Here is a 23,008-nt window from a genome sequence, read left to right as displayed (position 1 = left end):
TTTTCATGCAATGCCAATCCAATGATGCATTCCTTGTTGTAGTGATCCCAATAAGAGGCAGATGCTTTTTATTGTTGTATATCCACTGCTGATCTAATCGTTGTTGTGATCAAAGAAAGAGACGATCCAAGTTAGTTGTATCACACATCTCCTGCCAAATGACCAAGATAAAGAGAGGGATCCAGCGTGGTGAAGGTAGAAGTAAACGTATCAATCAAAGAGACCAACAACCGTTCCTGTAGTCCAAGGTGTAAATAGAAGACTCCTTGCAATACATAATCATCTGCCAGCACCATCATTGTAAAATCATCCATCATGTTGACTAGAACAAGCAATGCCATCCTTCATTTATTCGTTTGAAAAGGAATCGTCTCATCTACCTTATCATCATCATTCGACCCACCTTGTTGTCCTCCATCATCCAAGTCATGCCATCCGTTCCTTTGAAAAAGAAGCGATCCACTCCATCACCATGATAAATCGACCCACCTTATTGCCTTGTGTTGAGCTGTATTCCTCCATCCTCCAAGTCCAGTACCTTTAGAAATAAAAGCGTCAGCCCTTTATGTTGCAGTACATCCTTTTCCTCCATCATCATGGCGTCTGCCAAACGCTTTACCTTGTCCATCCAGTATACCCATAGCGAAAGAACGTGTTCGACGTACACTTCTTGTTGCTTGTAGAAAAGGATAAGCCTGTGTCCAATAAATAGCAAGTTTCAATACGGCCAACAGATGACGAAGCTAATGGAAGCTGCTGCAATGGGTGTTGAGAAGAACGAGTGTTGTAGAAAGGGAGCAAGTGGGTGTGTGGTGGCATACAAGACGTCTGTTGTAATAGAGTCTGCACTCGCCTTTGGCTTGCCATTCAGTCGAATTGGGTTGGTTCAAAGCAATTGTGGGTTTGTCATGATGAGGAGAAGTACGTCAATCGTATACAGCTTGTAGATTGGTCGAACATGGTAAAGATGAACATGTTGAGAGGCGTAAAGGATAAAGGAAAAAATAACCTGCAAGCGGAAGAGGAGCGAATTTTGTCGCGTTGACACTCAGGGCGGATTATGATTGTGCTGACGGGAATGGCGATAACGCAACCAAATTGGGTTATTTTTGATATCGGTAACGTACAAACGAAAGAGCATCGGCTACAGTAGTTTTCTTTATTAAGAAACGGAATGGATTGACAAGTAAAGTGGTCCACAGTTACATCTTGAAAGTGGGGATGAAATAAGACATGCATAGACATTCACATCAACGCTGCTCTTATCTAAAGCTGGAAAATTCCACTTTGTGCAACCTTGAAAACGTAAACAATCGTGCATGAAAATAGGGTGGAATATTCCACCCTCTCCCCCCTGAAAATAAAAAACAATCCCCCCGAAAATAAAACCGGTTTTTTGGCCCTGAAAATAACCTGAAAATAAACAGACTATATATTAGGATCAGGTCGGGTCAAAGCAATTGTGGGGTTGGCATGATGGGGAGAAGTAGGTCAATCATATACCGCTTGTAGATTGGTCGAAGTTGGTACTGGTGGACATGTTTGAAAGGCGTAAAGGATAAAAGAAAAAAAGATGCAAGCGGAAGAGGAGCGAAAATTTGGAGGCGCTTGACAGCGTTACGAGGATGGTGTACATACAACATGTCACATGCAGCTATTTTCCCATTCTTAGTCTCACTCGCTGTAGTAATAAAGTTGTTCTTTCATATTCGCTCTATCCGATGTATGTTTCAGTATTCAAATTGGATGAGATATGGATGAGATCGCGATCGTAACGATGATGTACATACATAGCCATTACGTATGTTGGCTCATATTAATGTCACATCTTGCATGGTGGGAAATGTACCTTGTGGAGAATGTTCACTAACAGATTTCTGTCACATAATGGGCCCATGGACCTGTGCCCTGTGCTCTGTGCCTTGTGCCATGTGATCCTAGTGTCTGTGTTTCAATTTCACTAACAGATTCCTGTCAGATAATGGGCCCAGGGCCCTGTGCTCAAACCTTAATTTTGGCTGGCATGGGCATCCATTCTATTCATTAGGGTTGACATGTAAAAAATGGAGAGCTGCACGTAGTCGCATTGGGGTGACACGGATGCAACTCGTCTTTGATTGGCTTACAGCCTAGGATCAAGCGGGAAAATGCTAACTTGGTGAAAACAGCTCTGATCAAGACGTAGTTTTTGCCGTTAGATAGCCCCACCATGACTTCCTATATGAATTTCAAAAATGGGAAGGGGTTTGACATGTAAAATAAAGCAAGATGCATGGCGTCGCATTGGGGTGACACACACGACGCAACTTGTGTCACCTCAATGCGACTCTCGGCATCCTGAACTTTTTTACAGGTGAACATCTCCCCCTCGAATCATCAGCATGAATGAAATCGTGAGTGCTCTTTGTACATACAAAGAACGTTTTGAAACGATCCAATTTGACAAAGATACATGATGGAGCTTCGTAGTCCACTATTAAAAGAAGTCGCATCAATGCATTGCACAAGTGAACATCTTCCGCTCAAATCATCAGCATGCACCAAACCGCGAGAGCTATTTGTACATACAAAGAACATGTTGAAACGATCCAATTTGACAAAGTTACATGATGGAGCATTGTTGGGTTGGCATGGGAACGGTATTTTATTTCAAACGCGATTGATTTCGTTGTTGGGTTGACATCATCAGCATGAATCAAATCGTGAGAGCTATCTGCACACACAAAGACCAACCTGATCCAAGCCGATTTTGACCAAGATAGACAATATACATGTGAAAAGTGGTCTTGTTCATATTTGAAAATAGCAACTCCATGTTGTTGCTTGTAATGGATCTATGTACTTATACACAATAAAAGTGCGACTCCATGAAACAATACAAAAAGTTGAGCTTTTTTAGTGGTACAGCATTAGACAATGACATCTTTAAATCATCCATAGAACACGATCAACACCTGGTGTCTTTAAGCTTACAATGTCAATGTTTACCAGAAATAAAGCATCCCAAACAATAGTCCTTCGTTCTCATACGTGTGATCCATCACCACAATCCCTCGATCCCACTTTCAAATATGAAAGACATCCCATGTATTGTAAATAACCAATCCACATTGCTTTAAGTAACGTCTATCTTGCCACGACTTGCCATGGATACATTCCAGAAAAATGACCAGCACTTTTACGAGGTATGTAAGCGTGCATCTCTTCCAAGAGCGGTATCACTTGCCTTAACCTTTCAACCTTGGTATGATTGTTCGCCACAAGAAGTCGCCATGTTGTTGTGAAATAGCCAAGTCGTTTGAAAAAGCGCCATCAAGGTAAAGCAACTCACTTTGTTGTCCTGCATCAAGCCTCTTCTCCAAGCACTATAATCCATCCTTGTTGTCCTGCTTCAAGTAACGCCATCCTCTTTAAGTCCATCATCTTGAATGAGCCCTTTTTGTTGTAGGATCCTTGTCACCGATCACTGTGATACTTTACCTTGTTCCTGCAGAACATCCATATCCAAAAGGAAGTGCCTTGCTTCTTGCTTGTATAAAAGGCCTTGTTTGTGTCCATTGAAAGAACGACTCGAGGTGTGCACTTGAAGACGAAGTGAATGGTAGCTATCGCAGCCGAGGTTGAGAGGAACGACCGTCGTAGAAAGGTGTGTGCTGTAATAGATACTGTAGGTGTGTAGGAAGGTTACTCGTCATGGGCTTTCCAAAGGCAGGATGGAGAGAGATATGTAAGTGATTCGTAGATCGGTTGACATGATAAAGTTGGGACGTGCCGAGTAGCGTTAGCGAAAGAGAACGTTCTCATATAGCAACGAAGCAAATGGTGCCTACGTATTGTTGGCCTTTTGTGCATTCTACCGACGAAGATATGATGAATTCAAGGACCTCATCCACAGAGTGTTGTCGATACCCACCATGGTATGCACGAGGCTGCTGCTTGCATGCTGATAGTAGTTGATTGAATACAATGAGCGTTGGCGACGATGTCGAGTCGGCTATCGTATATACATCGTCGATCTTTCCATCCATCTCATTCTGCAGCTTCTTTTGTTGTATCAAGCCAACCACGTATATGTTGCAACAGATCTAGTAACATACGGCATTTTGAATCAGGTAAGGACACTTTGTTCACACCGACAACCTATATAGCAACTTACATGGTATGCCATTACTTCTTCAAATCCATCATACATATCCAGGTGATTTGATGATCCGTATTGGTCGATCCTGATCAATCTCATGGTGATATCGCCATCTGATGGGGTTCCTTTTCAAAAGTACTCGTCAATACCATGCTTGTAAACCATGCATAATTTTTCTCTTACCTTGCTAGAGCTCGTTGTAGTGTGTGTATAAAGAATGAATCACCCGTAGAGAGCGACTATGTGCTGCTTTGTTGTGCTAAGGTGTCCTTATCACAATAATGGGATAAATGATGGGTGTAGAAAAAAAGGCCAGCATTCGATCGTTGTATTCCCCTTGCACCTGGTGCCTGATGTTTTGCATTCACGGTTGGAGATTGATCATGCTCGTCGAGAATGAGTCATCCATCGTTGTCCTTTGAAATTGTTCGATAAAAAAGTAACTGGCTGGTCATCCATGCGATGCTGCTGCAGTTTTGATACATAACGATGTTGGGGATATCCACCAAAGGTGTCCTTTTGCAAGATAGTTGTCAGCATCCGATTACACATTTACATCTACTCCATTGTCCTTACCTACATAGCTTATAGCAGAGGTCTAAAATGGATTCGTATACATGGCTTGAGGATGTGCTGATAGTTTGTGATGCGATGTTGCCATGATCTTGATGTCCAGGCTTATGATGAATGACCATCATCATTGCCACTCTTCACGTCGATGCTTTGCTGGAGCTTGAATGTCGTATAGAATGCATTGTTGTGGAGCGTACTGACATCTCGCGGAATGATGCTGCTATAAACGATATCCATTGACGTCATTCTTTAGCCTGCTGCTTATAGCACACACGCTCTCCTTGCCCTTACCTTTGGGAAGCTTGCAATGACGGATACATGACTTGTGTTTACGGTGATAAGTCGTTGAACGATACTGGTTGTTCGTTGGCATGGAGATCAATCATGCTGGTGTGCGTGACAACCACCACAATTGAAAAGAGGCCTTTAACATCTTGCTTGCAGTCCACATGATTTGATTGCTCTTACCTGCATGAACCATGTAACTCCTTGCGTGGAAAATGAACCACTCAACCACAACCTTGATGTATGCTGATCACTCATATAAAGGCGTCGAGAAAAGAGGAGCATTCTTGCATGCAAACGTTCATTTCCAGGTGCCATCCAATTCCTTTGCTGTCATAGTCTCCATTCTCCTTGTAGATGTCGTAGTAAAGGTTGTAATAACATACCGCTGGTTGGATGTGAGGATGTTGTTGGGAAAGATGCCATCAAAACCATCCCTTAAAGAAGATACTTTTTCAGTACTTTTGAATACCCATGCTTGCCCTATCCACAACGTACATTGTCGCCATTCTTATATGCAACACTGAAAGCTGTGCTTCGATATTGGATAATGTGTGTCTGCTGTTGGTTGACGTGCTGACGTATCCTTTTCCATATAATAGCGTCCACGATCTCGACATTGGTACTCTAAACAAGAGCAGAGAGGTGACGCGTTGTTTGTTGCGGCCATGAGTTTCATAATGAGCGTGCCTGGTGGTGACAGAAGGAGGCAGACGTTGTACAGCTGGAAATCGATCATAGAAGAAATGAGGCGTTGTAGCAATTTGGTTCTGTCATTGGAATAAACAAGATTGTTGGTGGATGCGAATAGGAAAACGTTGGCTCTGTGATAACGAGAAAGGGGAGAGAGCGAAAGAAAAAGAGAGAGAGAAGGACACTGAGAAAAGGAAAAGAGGACCAACCTTTTCTTCTTCCCGCTCACTCCCATTCACAAACCCAAGCTTACCACAACGACGACCTGCAATCAACCACCACTGCACACCAACCGCCAATGCCCAACTCTTCTCTCTCCATAACAAGACATGGCGACCGTGGTCAATGGCAACAGCAATGACATTCCCTTACGCATCAGTAGACACGCAAAGACATTGCACGAGTGAGTTCAAGTTACAAGCAATACGTGTTTGCAACAAACGATTACTAACACAAGGTGGAAAAGGTTGCAGGGGCTGATACAAGGATATACAAGGTTTCTTCTCTCTGGCACTGGTGAGCAAGGTACCGTCTTTGGTCATACTTTGGACAATCAATATGGTTGACAAAGGGATCAATATAGTTCTTAGGACACGAGGATCATGGAGATGATGTTGATTGCTATTGCTTTTACAAGTCATCCAGGTAACTTTCATGGCTATGGTGATGATGATATGATGTGATGGGAATGATGACAGGATTCCTGCATACAGAAAAACGAGCACGCTGTTTCGGATGCTGTCATGGCTAGGACTACAAGGTATGTACTATGTCCTATGAGTGTGAATGAGAGGCAATACTAGGTTGCTGATCCAATACAATTCTTGTGATCCATCGTCATTGTGGTACAGGAACGATTAGCAAGACTGAACAATACCGAGAAAGCACTTACGATGCAATCATCAACAAGAAGAGATCCAGCATGATCGTTCACACCTTTGATTTCACTCGACTTTCAACAATCACATCTTGATACATTATGGATGATCACGAGAGACCTTTCTATCGGCATGATCATGCCAGCAAGTGGATTCAATGGCTATGGACGTGTATACGCGATGCAAAGGATAGCGAGGAAGATGGGAGATGTATCATGTGCCATTGTGGAACATGCAAGATCGCTTGTTTATGCAGCTGGGACAAGGGAAATTCCGATCATCCGACATTGATTGTATCACCAAGCACAATGAAACACCCTCAACTTTTTGCTCATGTCATGGTTCATTCACATTGTGTAAGTGTCTGTTATCACCAGGAATTGATGACATCGATGGATACTAATTATATGAAAACATAGGACGGCCTCAGAAAAGATATATATCCAACATCTCCTTTATCCAATTCTCCTCGATGCATTCGTTTGGCATTGACTTGGGGGTGCAATGGATTTGACTTTCGGATCGAACACGACAACGTGAACACTTTTCCAACAGGCAAGTGATTGGAATGTCACTTTTGCTTCCTATCAAGTCGAATTGCAGGAATGCTATGGTCATCATTACCCGGTGTTATGCAACAAGGCGGCCTCCACAGGTACGTATTCTTTATTGGTGATGTTGATGATTTTCTGATTACATGGTTTATGGCCTCATTCTTCATCATGGATCCAGGTTGCTGCGATTGATTGACAAGTCTGCGCTTATCATGTTGATGGGACTATCCAAAACGTGGCATTGTCTCATTTCTCTACTGCTTCCTCAGGTATTTGCTTTCATGTATGTCGTGATTTGTCGTCGTCGTATTAACACTACCCCTTCATAGTCTTCACACAGTCCCTGGTTGATACGCAGCATTCGGCTACGAGGTATGCGGATGGTCCCATTGTATGTACCAGGCACCCATTGTTGATTCTCTTTTACATGGATCTTTGTATCTCGCACATGCTTCTTTACAGCATGGGTTGGCAAGGTAACGACAAGAAAAAAGACACATGATGCAAGTTACAGATAATTTGCTAACATTGTTCATTTGCATTAGAGATAGAACACGACATCTTCATTTACATGGGTCATCCTATACGAGTCTCGAGCAGCAGCAGCAAAGTGGACATCGAGGAAGAGAGCTATTGGAATGGAGATGACCATGTCATGTCACTCGTTCATTTGAGCAATGCATTGGACACATGGATATGGATAATCAGCCATTGTATGGGGCACTACAGCAGCAACATTACCATGGCGACGTACACCTTTGTTGGATATCAAGCACTTTTTATTGATCCCCTATTTTGTACGATCCATTGTATACGAGAAGGAGCTTCAACGAAATATTAGCAGGGTAAATACTGACAAGAGGTGCTTCGTGGATGACTTGAGCTGTGATGATTTACTAACGCTGTCAACTTGGCCATGATATAGAATACACTTCTCCCAGCACCTCTTACTTGGTTACGCGTACATGGGATTGCACGATTGGATTATTCAATGTTGACAAAAGCGACAACGGTGAACAAGGTGCATTCTCTGGCAAGAGGCATGTGGATTAGCTGATCTTTGACGTGAGTAGTATGTATGAGATGATGCCAATATTGGACAAGAGACCAGCATCGATCAGGTGAGCTGTATAATTAAGATGATGAAGGAATGGTGCCACTCACTGGTTTCTTGTACAAGGATGAGGCAAGAGAATGTTTTATATGAATACAAAAGAAGGATAGAATAAGGCAAGTCATATCAGGATGGTTGTAGAAATGGATACAGGTCAAAGCAAAGTGGCTAATCAATTACTTGCAAACGTTGCAGATAGATCATCTCTCTCGAGTGCAATAAACGATGATAGCCTGTGGCGTGACAATGGCTTTATCCATCCTGGCTCGATTGTTATTAGCACTGGTGACACTTCTGAAGCTGGCAGTTAACACAAAAAGCGGGTACATGGACCATTCAAGCGAGCAGCAATCATTGATATGAGCAGGTTGGTAAGGTACCATCCAAGGAGAATCGGAGCATCAAGGCTTGTTGCGTGTTGCCTTGGTATATTGATTGTGGGAGACAACATACAACAGCGAAAGGTGTTATGTATGAGTCAATGACAAACGAGGGAGAAAAACGCCAAGAGGAACGTGAGCAGGAGAACAAACAACAACAATCAATGGATGTTGCGGCCCCAAATGATGCATTACCAGAAGAAGAAGCAGTAGATCCAACGTCATCACAAGAACAGCACAGTGAATCCAACGTTATCGCATGAAGCAGCAGCAGTGACACCATCGTCCTCCGCCTTTGCTCCATTGTCTCAAACAGGGTTCACAACCTTGCCACTCTACTACAACACACCTTCTTACACGCTCCTCTGCCACAATCAAACGTAACAGCAGCTGCCACTCTATTATCTCAGCTCCTTGCAGCCTTTTATACGTGAACAGCAGATGGACATTGTATGGAAGCATCTTTATTAGGTGCAGCAACTTGCTTTAATACGCACGAATTCCAATAGACGATGCCATACCAGCTATCAAGTAGACCGCTATACAAGCAATCTTCACCTGGTTGAGCTGCGATAGGAAATGATCAAGGAAGAGATAGACCAACATCAGAATGGAAAAGGAAGCGTATTGGACTTGCAATGGTTATGGCGATGGATGCATGCAACCAAGTGCAGTGATTGGGAAAGACGGAATGTCCTTTCGTTTTTTGTCCTGTCACCAGCAGGAACGATGGATCACATCACGTGAATACGGCTGAGGATGATGATGGATGGGATGCAATTGGCCAAAGGTGCCATGGATGGATATTGGCATGTGAGTTAATGCACACACAAGCTCTTTTGCAATTATGGATGAAGGTGTGTATGGCGGCAGTAACCAAGAATACAATGGCACAAGGACACCCGTACACTCTATGTAATTCACCCGTATCTACTTATACGGCAATGTTATCTAGTAACACACTCGTCTTTTGCATTCACGGCTACAATCCAATGTACTTTCTACCTTGCACAACTTTTGCTATTGCACCATAATATTGCCATCAAGACCAATTAACTGATACCAATGTCGCTGAATGATCATTGATCCTTACACTATGCATTACGGAAATGTACATACATGGCGCTCTCAAGGTGACCAGTCGTACTGTATGTCAAAATTGTGACCTTTGGCGCCATCATCATGAGCACATCAACAGGTGAGCTATTTCAAATACGCGTTTTTTGATGCCTCATTATCTTGGATATGCTTACAAAGGATAGATTACGACACTACCAGCGTGTTGGGCTCATAGGGTTACACGACAGCAAGTATTTTTGGATGTAGGTGTGACGGATGAGATTGAGGACTGGTGACGAGTACGAGTAGGAATGATGACGGAGGACGACTACGACGATGGTGGTGGCAATGTACAGTACATAGCAAGATAGCTAGATGAAATAAAGCATTGTTTATTTATTACACGCTTGTTGGAGGTTGCTAGCTTGTGGATTACATACTATTGCTTCGAAGATGGAATAATAAAGGTGGTCCGGTTAAGAAGTACATGGCTTTTGTGATACAATAAGGAGGAGTGGGAAGTGGGATGAGCTTGAGAAGAGAAAAAGTGAAGAGATCCCTCCATTGAGTTTCAGGTTGAGTGACCCATTCAATATGTATATGTATCTTTTTACCTATACAAATTGGTTTATGCAGCTCCACCTTCTCCTACATGCAAATGTGATACATATCTTGACACACCTTCATTATTGGATGCTGTTTTACTTACGTACCTTCACAAAAGGCAATCATCATCATCATCCATTTGTGGAGCAACCTGTCAAGGACGTGTCTGTGTAACCACCACGTGCCGTTTCACTCAGCTCTTCATCTTTCCGTTAATGCAGCCGACACCATCCACTAGGAAAAAGCAACTCCATCACGCTTACAGCATAGGTAAAACATAAAGACGCCTGTATCTCCAAACAAAGAAACGTGTGGTTTTTATTAGAGCAATGTGCTCGGCTTGGCCAAGAGCACCTTGTGTGAAGTTTCGCGTTCAATGTCGCAAACAGCCCAAAAAATATTTTTTGGTCGTCGAAAAAAGTTTCAAGAGGTCGACCTCTGGATCCAGTTTGGCTGGTGGCGACATTGCGAAATCTGGTATTGGCAAGCTTGATCGTGAAATTTGCACCCAAGGTGCTGTTGGCCAAGCCGAGCACATTGCTCTATTCAAAACCCCACGTTTCATTGTAAAGTTTAGAGATACAGGTGTCTTTATGTTTTTACTATGTTGTAAGCGTGATGCTATATGATAAGTGGTCTTTGTTTAATGCAAAGTAGTATGACTAAATAGAGCAAAAGATGCAGAGGGCGTGTTTGTGTAACTTGAGTCATTCAGCACAGGCGATGCATGATTCTTGTACACTATTTAGGAATAGTTCAAAATGCCAGCTAATATCCTTAGTCCTCCCATTCACCTTTGTTACCCGATCCAATGCATACGAACGATTGTCCTGCTCCATCCCAGCATGCCCATCATTCAACTTTCTTGATCCGATGAGATTTGACTGAAAAACGCTCAAACACAGAAACATCATCCAATATCAGAAGAATCAACTTGGTAAGTTATTTGTAAACAGCCGGCTAATAGCCCATTCCTTCCATTCACCTTTGTTGTCCAATCCAATGCATACGAACGATTCTCCTGCTCCAGCCCAGCATGCCCATCCTTCAACTTTCTTGATTCGAGCTAACCTGGTAGTAAGGTAATGACTGTTGTTGGATCATCATTATCATGTAAAGTGTAAAATGGCACACACCCTTTTGCTATACGTGAGGATCATCATTTCTCTATTTACGTGTACCTATTGTCTATCGTGAGGGTGATGATGACGATGGGTGGATAGTGTGTGTATAGGGTAATTGAGTGGCCTCAGTGTAATAGCAGTAGGGGGATTTAAACTTGGGGGACAGCAGCTCCACGACTTGAGACAACGCTTCTCTTCTCTTCCTCCCTCCTATACTTCTACCCCATTCACAACATCCCATTCAAGATAATGTATTATAAAAGAGTGTTCTTGTTGATTGTGTAGTTCTGAACATGCATTGTCAGGGAGTGAGCCGTGTCCAAGTATTGAGGAATGAGCGTGGTTGGTGCTTGGCTATTGCCATGGCGATATTGTTGCTTCCTTTTGCTCGTTGCTATTCCCGCTCTACGCTTAGTGCCAGCAGGTACATTCAGAGTCCAATGTTGCACCCGAATTGGTTCCATTGACGCGTCAGCTTGTATAGAGAGCAAGTTTGGTTTCAAGACGTTGCTGGTTTGGCGTTTTGTTTCGGCTCAACTATACTACACCATGGTTTTTGGGTTTCCAGTAACCAACAACAACGGGTCTTTATGTATATGGAAAAGGCAAGTACCATGAAACAAACAATGAAAAGGGTGTTTATTGTGTGTGCTAATAATGAATTGAATAGGTTTCTTTGGTCAGGCAATGCAACTTGGGGCATCATCATCATCATCTCTTTGGGTTCAAGTCCCAGCCTGTATCAAGTGGCCGCTGCGTCGCTCTGCACTAGCCAAGTGTACTGGAAAAGCTTCTTGGAACGCGTCCAGGGCTCTATAGGCCTGCGTTTGAGTTGATGGGTCGATGACGATGGGTTTTTGGACGAGCATGGTCACCGTGTTGAGGTAAAAGAGGATTTGCAATGGCTTGTAGTCGCCCCGGCCGTGAACGTGTTGACATCAGTGCGAATCAACACGCTCTTCTCGTGACAGGCTCGTTCTTTCCCTTGAGGATTCCTTTTCTTCTCTTTGTTACTGGTGAACAAGGTAGTGTCTTTGGTCACATTCTTGACAGTCAACATGGCTGACCAAGTGATCATAATGTAGTTCTTAGGACATGAGGATCAGGGAGATGATGTTTGCTATTGATTGTACAAATCATCCAGGTAACTTTCATGGCTATGATGATGATGGTGGTGGGGATGTGATGGGAATGCTGACAGAATTCCTGCATACAGAAAAACGAGCAAGCTGTTTCGGATGCTATAAGGTATGTGCCTATGTCCTATGAGTATGAATGAGGGGCAATACAAGGTTGCTAACCCAATACAGTTCTTGTGATCCATCATCATTGTGGCATAGGAACGATCAGCAAGATTGAGCAATACCGAGAAAGCACCTTTCAATGCAAACATCAACAAGAAGAGATCCAGCATGATCGTTCACACCTTGTATTTCTCGAGGCTTTCAATGATCACATCAAGATAGGATGGATGGAAATGGGCTTTAGAATGGAGATCACTACTGGGAATGAGGAGGAGTCGTGGTGTAACACGCAAGCGGCGAAAAGGCAAGTTTGGGCAAAGTAATAAATAAGGGTGCTCTCTCTCACGTCTACTTTCCTTCAACTTCTTTAGCGGCATTTACTTCCACTGGATAATGTCACGCTCAACAGCTCCTTCGCTACTATTGGCTCTCAACCGTTGACATTGACACTTGTTTTTACGCGTTATGCAACGATTTCTTTTCAAGCTGGATGGCATCGAGCAACAGGTTCTTTTTCTTGGTATGACACTACAGCATGTTGACGATAGCATGGATCATATTCCTATCTCCCACAACAACTTCGGCCACGCAGTCACCAACGTCATCTCTACATACTCGACATTATCCAAACAGTGATCTACCCATTTATCAAGGTAAAAAGCGAATGGATGGCTCTACTTGGAAAGCGACATCTGTTAACGATGTATATTGTTTAGTGGAAATCGTTGTGGATGGGCCATCGCAGACCACCATTGATACCCAATACCAAGTATGCGCCAATACAAGTAATTATCGCAATGCAAGGTCGAAAACAAAGCATGGAATAGGAGACATATCAGCGGCGACTTACCGTTTGAGAGTTATGGATGCACATCGCCAAGGGTGAATGCTATGGTGGTTACTTTCCCGGTTGTCAGCAAGAAGAATGGATCATGCCACGTGTATGCGGCGAAAGGATTTACAACGACGGATGATATGCAAGATCGAGTCGAAGGCACTCAAGGATTGTTTTGTAACAACACACGCTACACGCCTACAACCTTGACCCACTATCTCGCTATCATGCAAGGCGAAGTTTGCACATAGTAGACGACACTCCATGCAACCCATTGCCAGCAAGGATCAAAGTCTCAAGTTATATGTTTGCCGTTTGGATGCTTCAATGTCTATTTTCTTGATGCTGTATTACAAGGTAAATGGTGAACGAGATGATATGTTACGCTAAAACGGATACTGATTGAAATCATCATCGTGTGTAGTGGAACCGCATGACACGCCGAGATGCATTGTGGGTGATGCTGCCTTACCAGAAGATGCTGGAACATGGAAGGCGGACCTCATACTTGATCACAAGGTCCTTGACATCGACATTGCATTCACGTACTACATCACTCAACGTTGCGCTTGGAGGATTGCCACACATGGTTGAAAACGGCGCGATCGGGGTAGCTTTGGCAAAGGAGTACATGAAGACCTGACCTGGCACTTGGATATGTTTTCGGAAACGTGACGACAGCGATGATGATTGATTATCATGGATACGGATCATTTCAAGAAAACAAAGATGAGGAGACCTGCTTGTGGATCGGGATAATGAAGAGGTTGATCATGAGCACCAGGAACCGTGTCGACTATGTTGGAATTTGGATACATGGCAGCAGCTTGATGATGGAGAGTACCAATGAGGCCAAAACAGTGCACAACAACGACAACAATGACCTCTCATTCTTATCACGTTCCAGTTTCATGTTATCAGCTATGGGTACAATGGATCTAAATCGTCATCAACCAGCACCCGATATCAATCCATCTCATCATCTAGCTCATCCACCGTTCTCACCACCACACGAAATCATCAGCCATCTTCATGCTCTTGCAGCTATGGATCGTTTGTGAACTACAACGTACGTAATGCCTTCAAGTGTTCAGCAACTTACAGCAATTCGATTTGACCATTTAATTATACAAAACCATGACCTATGATTGGTTATGCAACTGGATTTCGCTCGACTCGACATGGCATTCTCCACTGCTTCTTCCACACCGAATAAGACAATGGCAGCCCATACTTGGCATCACTGCGTCTCATCTATTACAACGATCCCTCAACCACCAACCAAGGAAATCAAACGGCCATGTTCTTGACCAAGAAGCTCCTTGTCAAAATTATTACCAGTTCCAAGAGTCGGTGAAGTATGCCATCTTTATGGGATGATATTGGGCCCATGTATTAACTGTTTAGTGTAGCAACTACATCTACTCCACAAGCATGGTATCTTTTGGTCACCTTCCCATTTCTTCAAGCTCCAACGTACACCCTTTGTATTACTCGAATTGACCCATGCCATTGTCACTAGCTGCATAATCAGATTTGTCCCTTTCATACAGCAACATCCAAAGTAACTGAAATAAATCGCATAAAGCAAAATCAATGAACAATCTCCTCTTCTCAAACAACAAAAACTGTTTTTTTGGCTCTGAAGACAAACCAAAACAGTATATTTAGAAGTGTCAAATTGGGAAATTGCGATTTTGCATTAAAAGTAGCTCCCTTCCTATGCGGCGTCGATTCTTTGCTCTGAGCCAGCTATTAATCAAAGCCTTCGTCGTGTTCGTTCTCTCTGTACTTTGAGTCATCCACGTCGCAAACGTCTTCAGCGTAGTTGTTCTGGTAGGCTAAAAAATATCCATATTTGTTTTTAGCATATGGCTTTCTATAGGCATGTTTCTTGCATACATTTATATACTTTGCAGTGACCAACTTTACTGCAGTTCTCCACGCCGGCCCGGAAACAGTCGTCTTCTAGATGTCCATAGTCGACCATATTAACCCATTGGAAAGCCCCGACATTGCTGATAACACCAGCAGCGAGGACCATGATGGCACTAAGAAAGGTAGACTTCATTTTGGATAAGACAATGAAATTTCGTAGTGCTCTACCCGATGTCATTTTATATTCCTGGGATCGGCCGCTGTTAGTCTCAACATGGAAACATTGCTCATGCATGTAACATCCTTCAGGGATAACGTACCACAGCCACAGCAAAATCGCATGTAACTCCCACTATACATTAACCACATACTCCTCCGATAGACACCTTCGTGAATATAGCCGTTACTTGCACACCTATGTACTTGATACCTGGGATCGGAAATCAGGTGTCGCATAAAGCAGTATTGTTGTAGAAACGCTGTGGGTCTTTTTAGCTGATGTAGGCGTTTTAACCCCTTATGCATAATCTGAAGTTGCTCCTGAGTGTTCAACGATTGATGCATATGATAAGGATCCATGTTGATGCGTTGCAACCTAAGAAATGTAGCTGAGTATACGCAGTAACATCATGCAGGGGAGGACGTACTCCCTGTGTCCATCTTCCACTAGATGCTATTACATTCAGGAGTGGCATGACGCCCCAAACTTTCAAGAAGGTAACATTTGCCTGGTTGTACATTTTTCGCTATTAGCGAAGAACAAATATGCTGCTGTCGCTGTATATCCACTGCCAGTCCATTGGTTCATCCTTGTCATTATTCCAATAACAGATGGTGCACGATAGGTGTGTAATAAAATCCATACAAGCATACTCGATGATGCTGGCCTTTGTATATCCACTTGCTCATGACCATCCAAGAATCCGTAGAGCTGCTGTCATTATCCAACATAAACAAAGGAGTCCAATAACGCATGTGCCTGGTAAAAGGCACAAGTGAAACGTATTCAATCAATCGACCAATAATCATTCCTGTGGTTCAAGGTGTAAATAGATGGCCATGCTACCATACAATAAAAGAGTGCAATCGAGAGCCACTACCATCATTGTAAAAATCACTCGACATGTTGTCTTTAAATAAGCAAGGATATCCTCTTCGTTTATTCATTTGGAAAATCGTCATCTCCATGATAAATTGACCCTCTTGTCGTCGTCCAATAACCGATTTATGCCGCCCATTCCTTTGAAATATGAGCGACCGATTCCCCTCATCATGATAGCGACTCATCTTGCTGTTTTGCGTCAAACAATGCCCTCGTCCAAGTCCTCTCGTTCCATCCCTTTGAAAAGAAGTGATCCACCCCATCATGATAAAACCACTCACCTTGTTGTCATGCCATCCCTCATGATCCCAAGTCCTTCACCTTGACAAACAACAGCGTCATTCCTGCCCATAGTCGTATAAGAAAGAATAGCGCCCTGTCCATCCACCATACCTCGCCTATCATGCCCACATCGTGTATACTTGTTCAGCCAGCAAACAAAGCACTCGTTTAGCGTACACTGCTTGTTGCTTGTATCATCCTTTGTCATGCCTTGCTCACCATTTCGAATGGCAGCCCGTCCACCTTGACATCTGTATCAGTAACCAATGTAGCTTCATGTCAAGAATAATGAAAGAAAACCTCTCCAACCTTGCTGCTGTGGCATACGTAAGTCGTCCTATACGTACATTGTCTTCATGTATTGTTCAATGGTAGCGTCAACTCCACGGTGTTGCATAAAAAGAAGCGACTAAAACGCGAGACCTCTTCCTCTTTTTATTGACAGCACGTGTAATCACATGTTCCCATGCCAACCATGCAACCATGCCAGCAAATGATATCCATGGTTACCCCCATCCACATATCTTAACGACCACTCACAACAACCACCATGGAAAGCAATTGAATATCATAGCAATCTGCCATGGTGATGGATCCAGCATGGGTAGCCATATTTACACCACTCAACAATAAACCTGTTTATCGTTCCAATGTAGCTGCAAAAGAATGACTATAACAGAGTACCATGGATCATCCCTGGGCTCTACATATGGACTCAATGATATCTCCAAAGCATGACGATGCCTTTTGATCCTTATTCCAATGATCGTTCTTGTTTGGTCTTTGATGAGGGTAATCTACAAAGTATGTCATTAGAAATGACAGTTGAAAACCACCTTGACCCACGACCACTTTACCTTGTCCACCGCATACGGTCTTCATATCAGGGTCACCACCCTTCTCAAAGTTGCAAGTCCTGGTCACCGATCCAAAAGACCAAAAAAGCCCTTCCTTGTAAATATTGCAAAACCGCTGATGTACTCATGATCCAATGTAATAAATACGTAGGTGACAAGGGTAGTTTCTATGCAGGCCATTTGTATCATTTTATGTAATCATTTCCATCTTTTATTTAATCACTCTTTTAGATTATACAATATCACGTAGCTGGCCAAAGCTTCTTCATGTGCATGAGGAGGAGAAAATGGCGCTGTCTGTTTTCTATGCTGGGTATATGTCAACCACACAGCCCTGTGCAACCTATCTTTTATGCATAATCCATAATGTTGGCGTACCTGCACTTTCTACGTCTTCGACCGACGACATACACGAAACGACGCAACATGCTCGGCTTGCTTCCATTCGACCAGCTTTTCGACATCATCTCTCGGTTGCGACGCAATGACGTGTTGGAATGCATGTGTGTTTCGCGACAATGGCACCAAGCAGTTCCTGATTATGCAAGCGAATGCTTCCGTCAAGTGAAACTCGATACAAAAAGAGACGATCTAGATTACAGCAGATTACTGGAACGAGTCGGTTGCTATGTCAACGTGGTTGTCTTCGAGAACTTCCCTGCTTGGAAAGGGAAAGCCTCCAAGGTTGCATCGCTTCTCCCAATCTTATGCCCCAACATCCACACACTACGTAAGTAAATATGAGGAGGTGGTTCCTTGCATGTATGGGAATTGATCTTTTACTGCTCAGACCTTTATCACAGCTTCATTGATAAACGTTTTGGGACGTATTTGGGGAAGTATCTGGCACAATTACCTCGGTTCATCCATTTGGCAATCACGCGTCCTGCTGGTGCACCATCCCCATCATCAAAATTCATTCGTGCTATTCTCGCTTATTCACCACGCTTGATATCGATCAGCCTTACGCGGGATGCGCGTCCTGGAGCATTGCCACGTGATCTATCTTTGTTACATGCTCGGCTATCATTCTCTATCAGCCTTCGGCATTTGGATATGGCTGATTTCTTCACTCACATTCATTCTCTCGAGCCGGTGCTGAGGAATTGCCCGAACCTAAGAAGCTTGGTAGTGTATATGGGAGCCGAAGATCTACAACAGGAAATGGCAATTTTGGCACGATGGTGTCCAAGGATACGGCATCTTTATTTTCCATCGAAGTATAACAAAGGGCCCATACACATTACACCAGCCTACTATGCCGAAGATGACGATGACGATGACGATGACGATGACAGTGCAACAACAGCCTCCAAAGCTATCTCGTTGCGAAGTTTATGGATTCAATGTAAAATGGCACAGCACTTTTTGGACCAAAAACGAATCAAGTATCTACATTTGGATTACTATTCTCTATTTGGATACATTCCTTCGACACCACCTTCTTCTGTTCATACCCTTTTCAGACAAAATAGCAGCACACTTGAATCGGTGGATTTGCAATTCGATACTGAGACCTTGCATACGTTCATCAAATCATTTGTATCCATGGGCAACCTGAAATTAGTTCGGCTTACTTTCAATTGTCTTGGTGCTGGATTCAGGGATTATCAAGCAGCCATTGCTATGTTGGAGGAATTGGGCGGAGTGGCATCATCACATGCAGGAATCAAGTCCGTTTCTCTCGCAGCTACTTTTACCAGCCTGAATTCAGCGCTCATGTCCGTTATGGCACAAATACCACATCTCAGGCAGATTGAGGTTTATACACCAATGATAGATTCATCCCTTTTTGCGTTGCTTTGCAAACATGCATCGGATTTGGAAACAATGAAATTATGGGGGTGTCCTTTGAACCTGACCGAAGACATGTTTTTCTTATTGGCGAGGAAACGGTTGCACCACCTTCATTTCAGGTCATCATCCCTCCCACCGAGTACCATGAGTGGAAAGGGGTTAAGATATTTGATTGATCAGTGTGAAGGGTCTTTGGATACAATGGCTATCATGGGCACTATACAACCGGATGATGGCGGTGCCTGTATTGATTATGCACGTCGAAAATTGGGATCACGCTTCAAACGTTCAAGAGATAGAAGACTCAGGGCATTCATATAGTAGTATATCCCGCCGTATAGTAATAAAATGACTATCTTAAATCAGCCCCAAAAATAGGGATGCGAGTGTTATTATCGAATACAACCCTTTGTTCAAGATCACAATGTGGATCGATCAGACCTTTTTTCTTTCTTCCTTCTTTCTTTTAGGACGACATTGGCTAGTGGATATACTACTACAATCCTGCATAAACCTTTCCATAATACGATGCATATGCTCAGGAAGAAGAGGCGTCGTATATAGAATTGAGAAATGATTGGCCAACGTAATGTTTGTGAGAGGGCGAGTTGTATGCATAGCGAGTCAAAGCATGGAGTTTCTAGCACCACCCTTCAAACCACAATTGCGCAATGCCAGATTTGAGATTTGAAATGTGATGTCAAAGGTAATCTGATCATTCTCGCTGCTTATCGAACACGCATACCCTTAAGAGTAGGTTGACAACATGGTAAGTTACCTTTGTAATAATGGGGATGTGCACTACACGTACAAGTGATTGATTTTCTTGATAGATTTTATCACCTGCCCTATTTTTGGCCGATGTACGTATGCATAGACAACATTACATGTGGGCTCTTCAGCATGCTCCCCCATCACTTTATCAGCTCATGCATCAATTTATCAATGTATTATCCCCAACAGGCAATACCCACGCCCACAATGTACAATAAAAGGATGTTGTCGCCGCCCATCATACTCCCATACGTTCCTTTCCTTCGTCATACTTCTTTTTGATTGCTTACAAGATTAAATCACCAAGGTTTGTGTGTGTATCACATCTTGCAGCCTGTGAATAAGCGCTGATCCCTGTGGTCATTCATAAAGTTTCTTTGTTCCCTGCTTTCATTTTGTCGTTGTCTTCATTGTGATATTGGATCCTTACAAAAAGGTAAAGCCTACGCATGTTGTTGGATGAGTCGCCGTCTCATACATATACCTCGTTGCTTTTGATATAGCTATCTCCCTTGATGGCATCTCCAAAAGTTGGTTTCGATGCCATGGTCTACGTCGGGTTCTGGAATTGACATTTTGCAAGAGCAAAGTCCGTAAATGTGTCCCTTTTTTCTCTGCAACATCGGTTGTCGATTCCTGCTGCTCGACACAATGGCCAAAGCGGAGGGACTTTCAAATGTGGAATGGTGTCTCCACCATCGCTGTAATTGCCTAGCAACAACATCTCAGTTAGGATGATCCCAAGTCCATGGGAACCTCAAGCTGACTTTTCAAAAATTCATGCCCATTGGACTCCGTGTGCTACACCACCACCATGGCAATATCATGTACTCGGATTATCCTCCTCTGTTGCGACACCTCTTGACATTGAACAATTTTGTGGACCATTCGGGGCTCACCACAAATTCCTCTTCTCACAAACTACCACAATATCTTGCACAGCAACTAGTTCGCAGCTAACGTATAAGGGGGGAACAGCAGCGTCTCGTAAAAGCCGTTCCACATATGGAAAAACTCAAGTCATTCTCAAGAGTATTGGAATGAACGCACCCTTACACTTAAGAGATAATCCGTGGAAAGCACCTTGCGCAAGGAAAAGCTTGAAACAGTAAAGCTTCTCGGTGAGGTGTCGGGTATGGTATTGTTGTAAGAGACGTGTGAAGCAAATGATACTAATAAGGGTGTTTTACATATTCTGAAGAGAAGGAAACAAAGTTTGCATCGTAACCAAGGATATGACCATACGCGAGCTGAATCTCTATGATGGACACGACACTCCTCAATGCAGCCAAGCCATGAAGGATAAGCAGCACAACAAAAATGCGAGGGTCAACGCTTGTATCCTTTCCCAAATCCTGCAACTACCATTTAATTGTAAAGATCTCAAAATTTGCATGGGAGGTGAGTAACAGCTATTGAGGGTCGAAACAATTGGGTTACTGAATGTGGCGCTAGGCTTCACCGGTGAGCTTCAAGCAGTGAGAAAGGTGGATTACTACTACTACGTAGTGGGATCGCTTGGAAATGTGTATCTGCCAACAACTTTGGATGACCTTGAGGATTTCCGTGATAGACTGAAGCGCCTTTTCTACTTTAAGGTTGGTGAGATCATGCCACTTTCAACTACATATACTCATCCTTTCTGATAGCATCACCATCAACACTTGCGAAAGGCCATTAGAACACCACTTGCAAGAATGCGACGTTTACGTAAATCAGGCAAGTTGATCGATGTCAAAACAGTGGGGATATCTTCACGACACCTTAGCTGTGGAACAAGTACAGTATTTGATGACAAACATATCATTGAATGTTCCTTGGTATGTATTACAATCGTGAAATCACCATCAATATTAGTATGTAACCATATTTTGACAGTGGCGAGGTTACGTCAAATGCAATCTCAACAAGGAAAAACCACGACCAAACCGCTCAAGGTGTGGAGATGGTAGAACCCAAGAAGTTAGGAAGTGGAGGATGATTGCTGATATCGAATGTAATGGGGTCATCATTGCTACTTATCGTAAACGAATACGATTCTTAAACAGGATTTTTTACTACACTATCCATGGCCCACCTATAATACATATTCATATAAAGTTATGTAAACCATTGAGATTACTCAACCAAAGTCATTGATGCGAGGCAAATAAAATGTTGTATTGGAAATCGATGGTAATGTCATAAAACAGGGGGAGTGAATCACGCTGCTAAAGGTAAAACAGAAGACAGCCCCTCCAGGCAGCCAGTCAGTGGGGCATATGATCACTATCACGCAAGGCTTCCACTCTGGCAGGATGCTTTCACCAAGGTAATAGCCAATCCGCCTTCTGCCATAAACAATACCTCTTGTGTAGTTCCTTGCTGCTTGCTCATCCATCCTATAACTTGTACATGATTAGCGACCATGATTGAATTTCCGTATACTCTCATAATACTTCCCGAAAAACAGGTGTGTTAAAAGCCAATGATGCCAATGAGCTGCTCCAGTAAATCTGCCAGCGTTTACCTTTTAAGATCACCACAGCAATCAAGGGAGTCCCTGGCTACGCAACTTTAGAAAGCCGTAATAAACCCGCTTGCTCATCAGCATCCGCAGAAGAAACAATGTACACCTAGCGATGCTTGAAACAGTCATAATATTAGCCATAATAGTGAAACCAATTGTCGCAGTATACATACATTATTGATCGATACCCGAAATGGTTACAGGCCTGATTATTTGGCATGGGAGAAGTGTAGGTGCATGTCTGTCATGCCTTGAAGAGCTGTACATGGAATAATTGTGCGCTGATGGTGTGATCCCGCTGTAAGAATATGCCGCTGCAAGCC

General features: G+C 43.2%; 4 protein-coding genes across 4 annotated transcripts; 3 read left to right on the top strand and 1 right to left on the bottom strand.

Moving 5' to 3' along the window:
* Positions 1-13,186: 13,186 nt before the first annotated feature.
* On the top strand, positions 13,187-14,547 carry O0I10_012382 (uncharacterized protein; the record flags this gene model as incomplete). Its single annotated transcript, XM_058492314.1, has 3 exons — positions 13,187-13,304; positions 13,368-13,455; positions 14,310-14,547. The coding sequence occupies 3 exons, from the start codon at positions 13,187-13,189 to the stop codon at positions 14,545-14,547; spliced, it is 444 nt and encodes a 147-aa protein (XP_058336926.1).
* A 694-nt stretch (positions 14,548-15,241) lies between these two features.
* O0I10_012381 (uncharacterized protein) lies at positions 15,242-15,557 on the bottom strand (the record flags this gene model as incomplete). Its single annotated transcript, XM_058492313.1, has 2 exons — positions 15,242-15,327; positions 15,419-15,557. 2 exons carry the CDS (start codon positions 15,555-15,557, stop codon positions 15,242-15,244), a joined length of 225 nt encoding a protein of 74 aa, XP_058336925.1.
* A 2,414-nt stretch (positions 15,558-17,971) lies between these two features.
* On the top strand, positions 17,972-19,723 carry O0I10_012380 (uncharacterized protein; the record flags this gene model as incomplete). Its single annotated transcript, XM_058492312.1, has 2 exons — positions 17,972-18,335; positions 18,396-19,723. The coding sequence occupies 2 exons, from the start codon at positions 17,972-17,974 to the stop codon at positions 19,721-19,723; spliced, it is 1,692 nt and encodes a 563-aa protein (XP_058336924.1).
* A 1,688-nt stretch (positions 19,724-21,411) lies between these two features.
* O0I10_012379 (uncharacterized protein) lies at positions 21,412-22,128 on the top strand (the record flags this gene model as incomplete). The annotated part of the gene is made up of 3 exons (XM_058492311.1): positions 21,412-21,577; positions 21,632-21,774; positions 21,826-22,128. The coding sequence occupies 3 exons, from the start codon at positions 21,412-21,414 to the stop codon at positions 22,126-22,128; spliced, it is 612 nt and encodes a 203-aa protein (XP_058336923.1).
* Positions 22,129-23,008: the final 880 nt, after the last annotated feature.

The sequence above is a fragment of the Lichtheimia ornata genome (genome assembly GCF_029851405.1).
Source record: "Lichtheimia ornata isolate CBS 291.66 chromosome Unknown scaffold00124, whole genome shotgun sequence".
NCBI classification, from domain to species: Eukaryota; Fungi; Mucoromycota; class Mucoromycetes; order Mucorales; family Lichtheimiaceae; genus Lichtheimia; species Lichtheimia ornata.
This window is presented reverse-complemented; position numbering and strand designations above follow the sequence as displayed.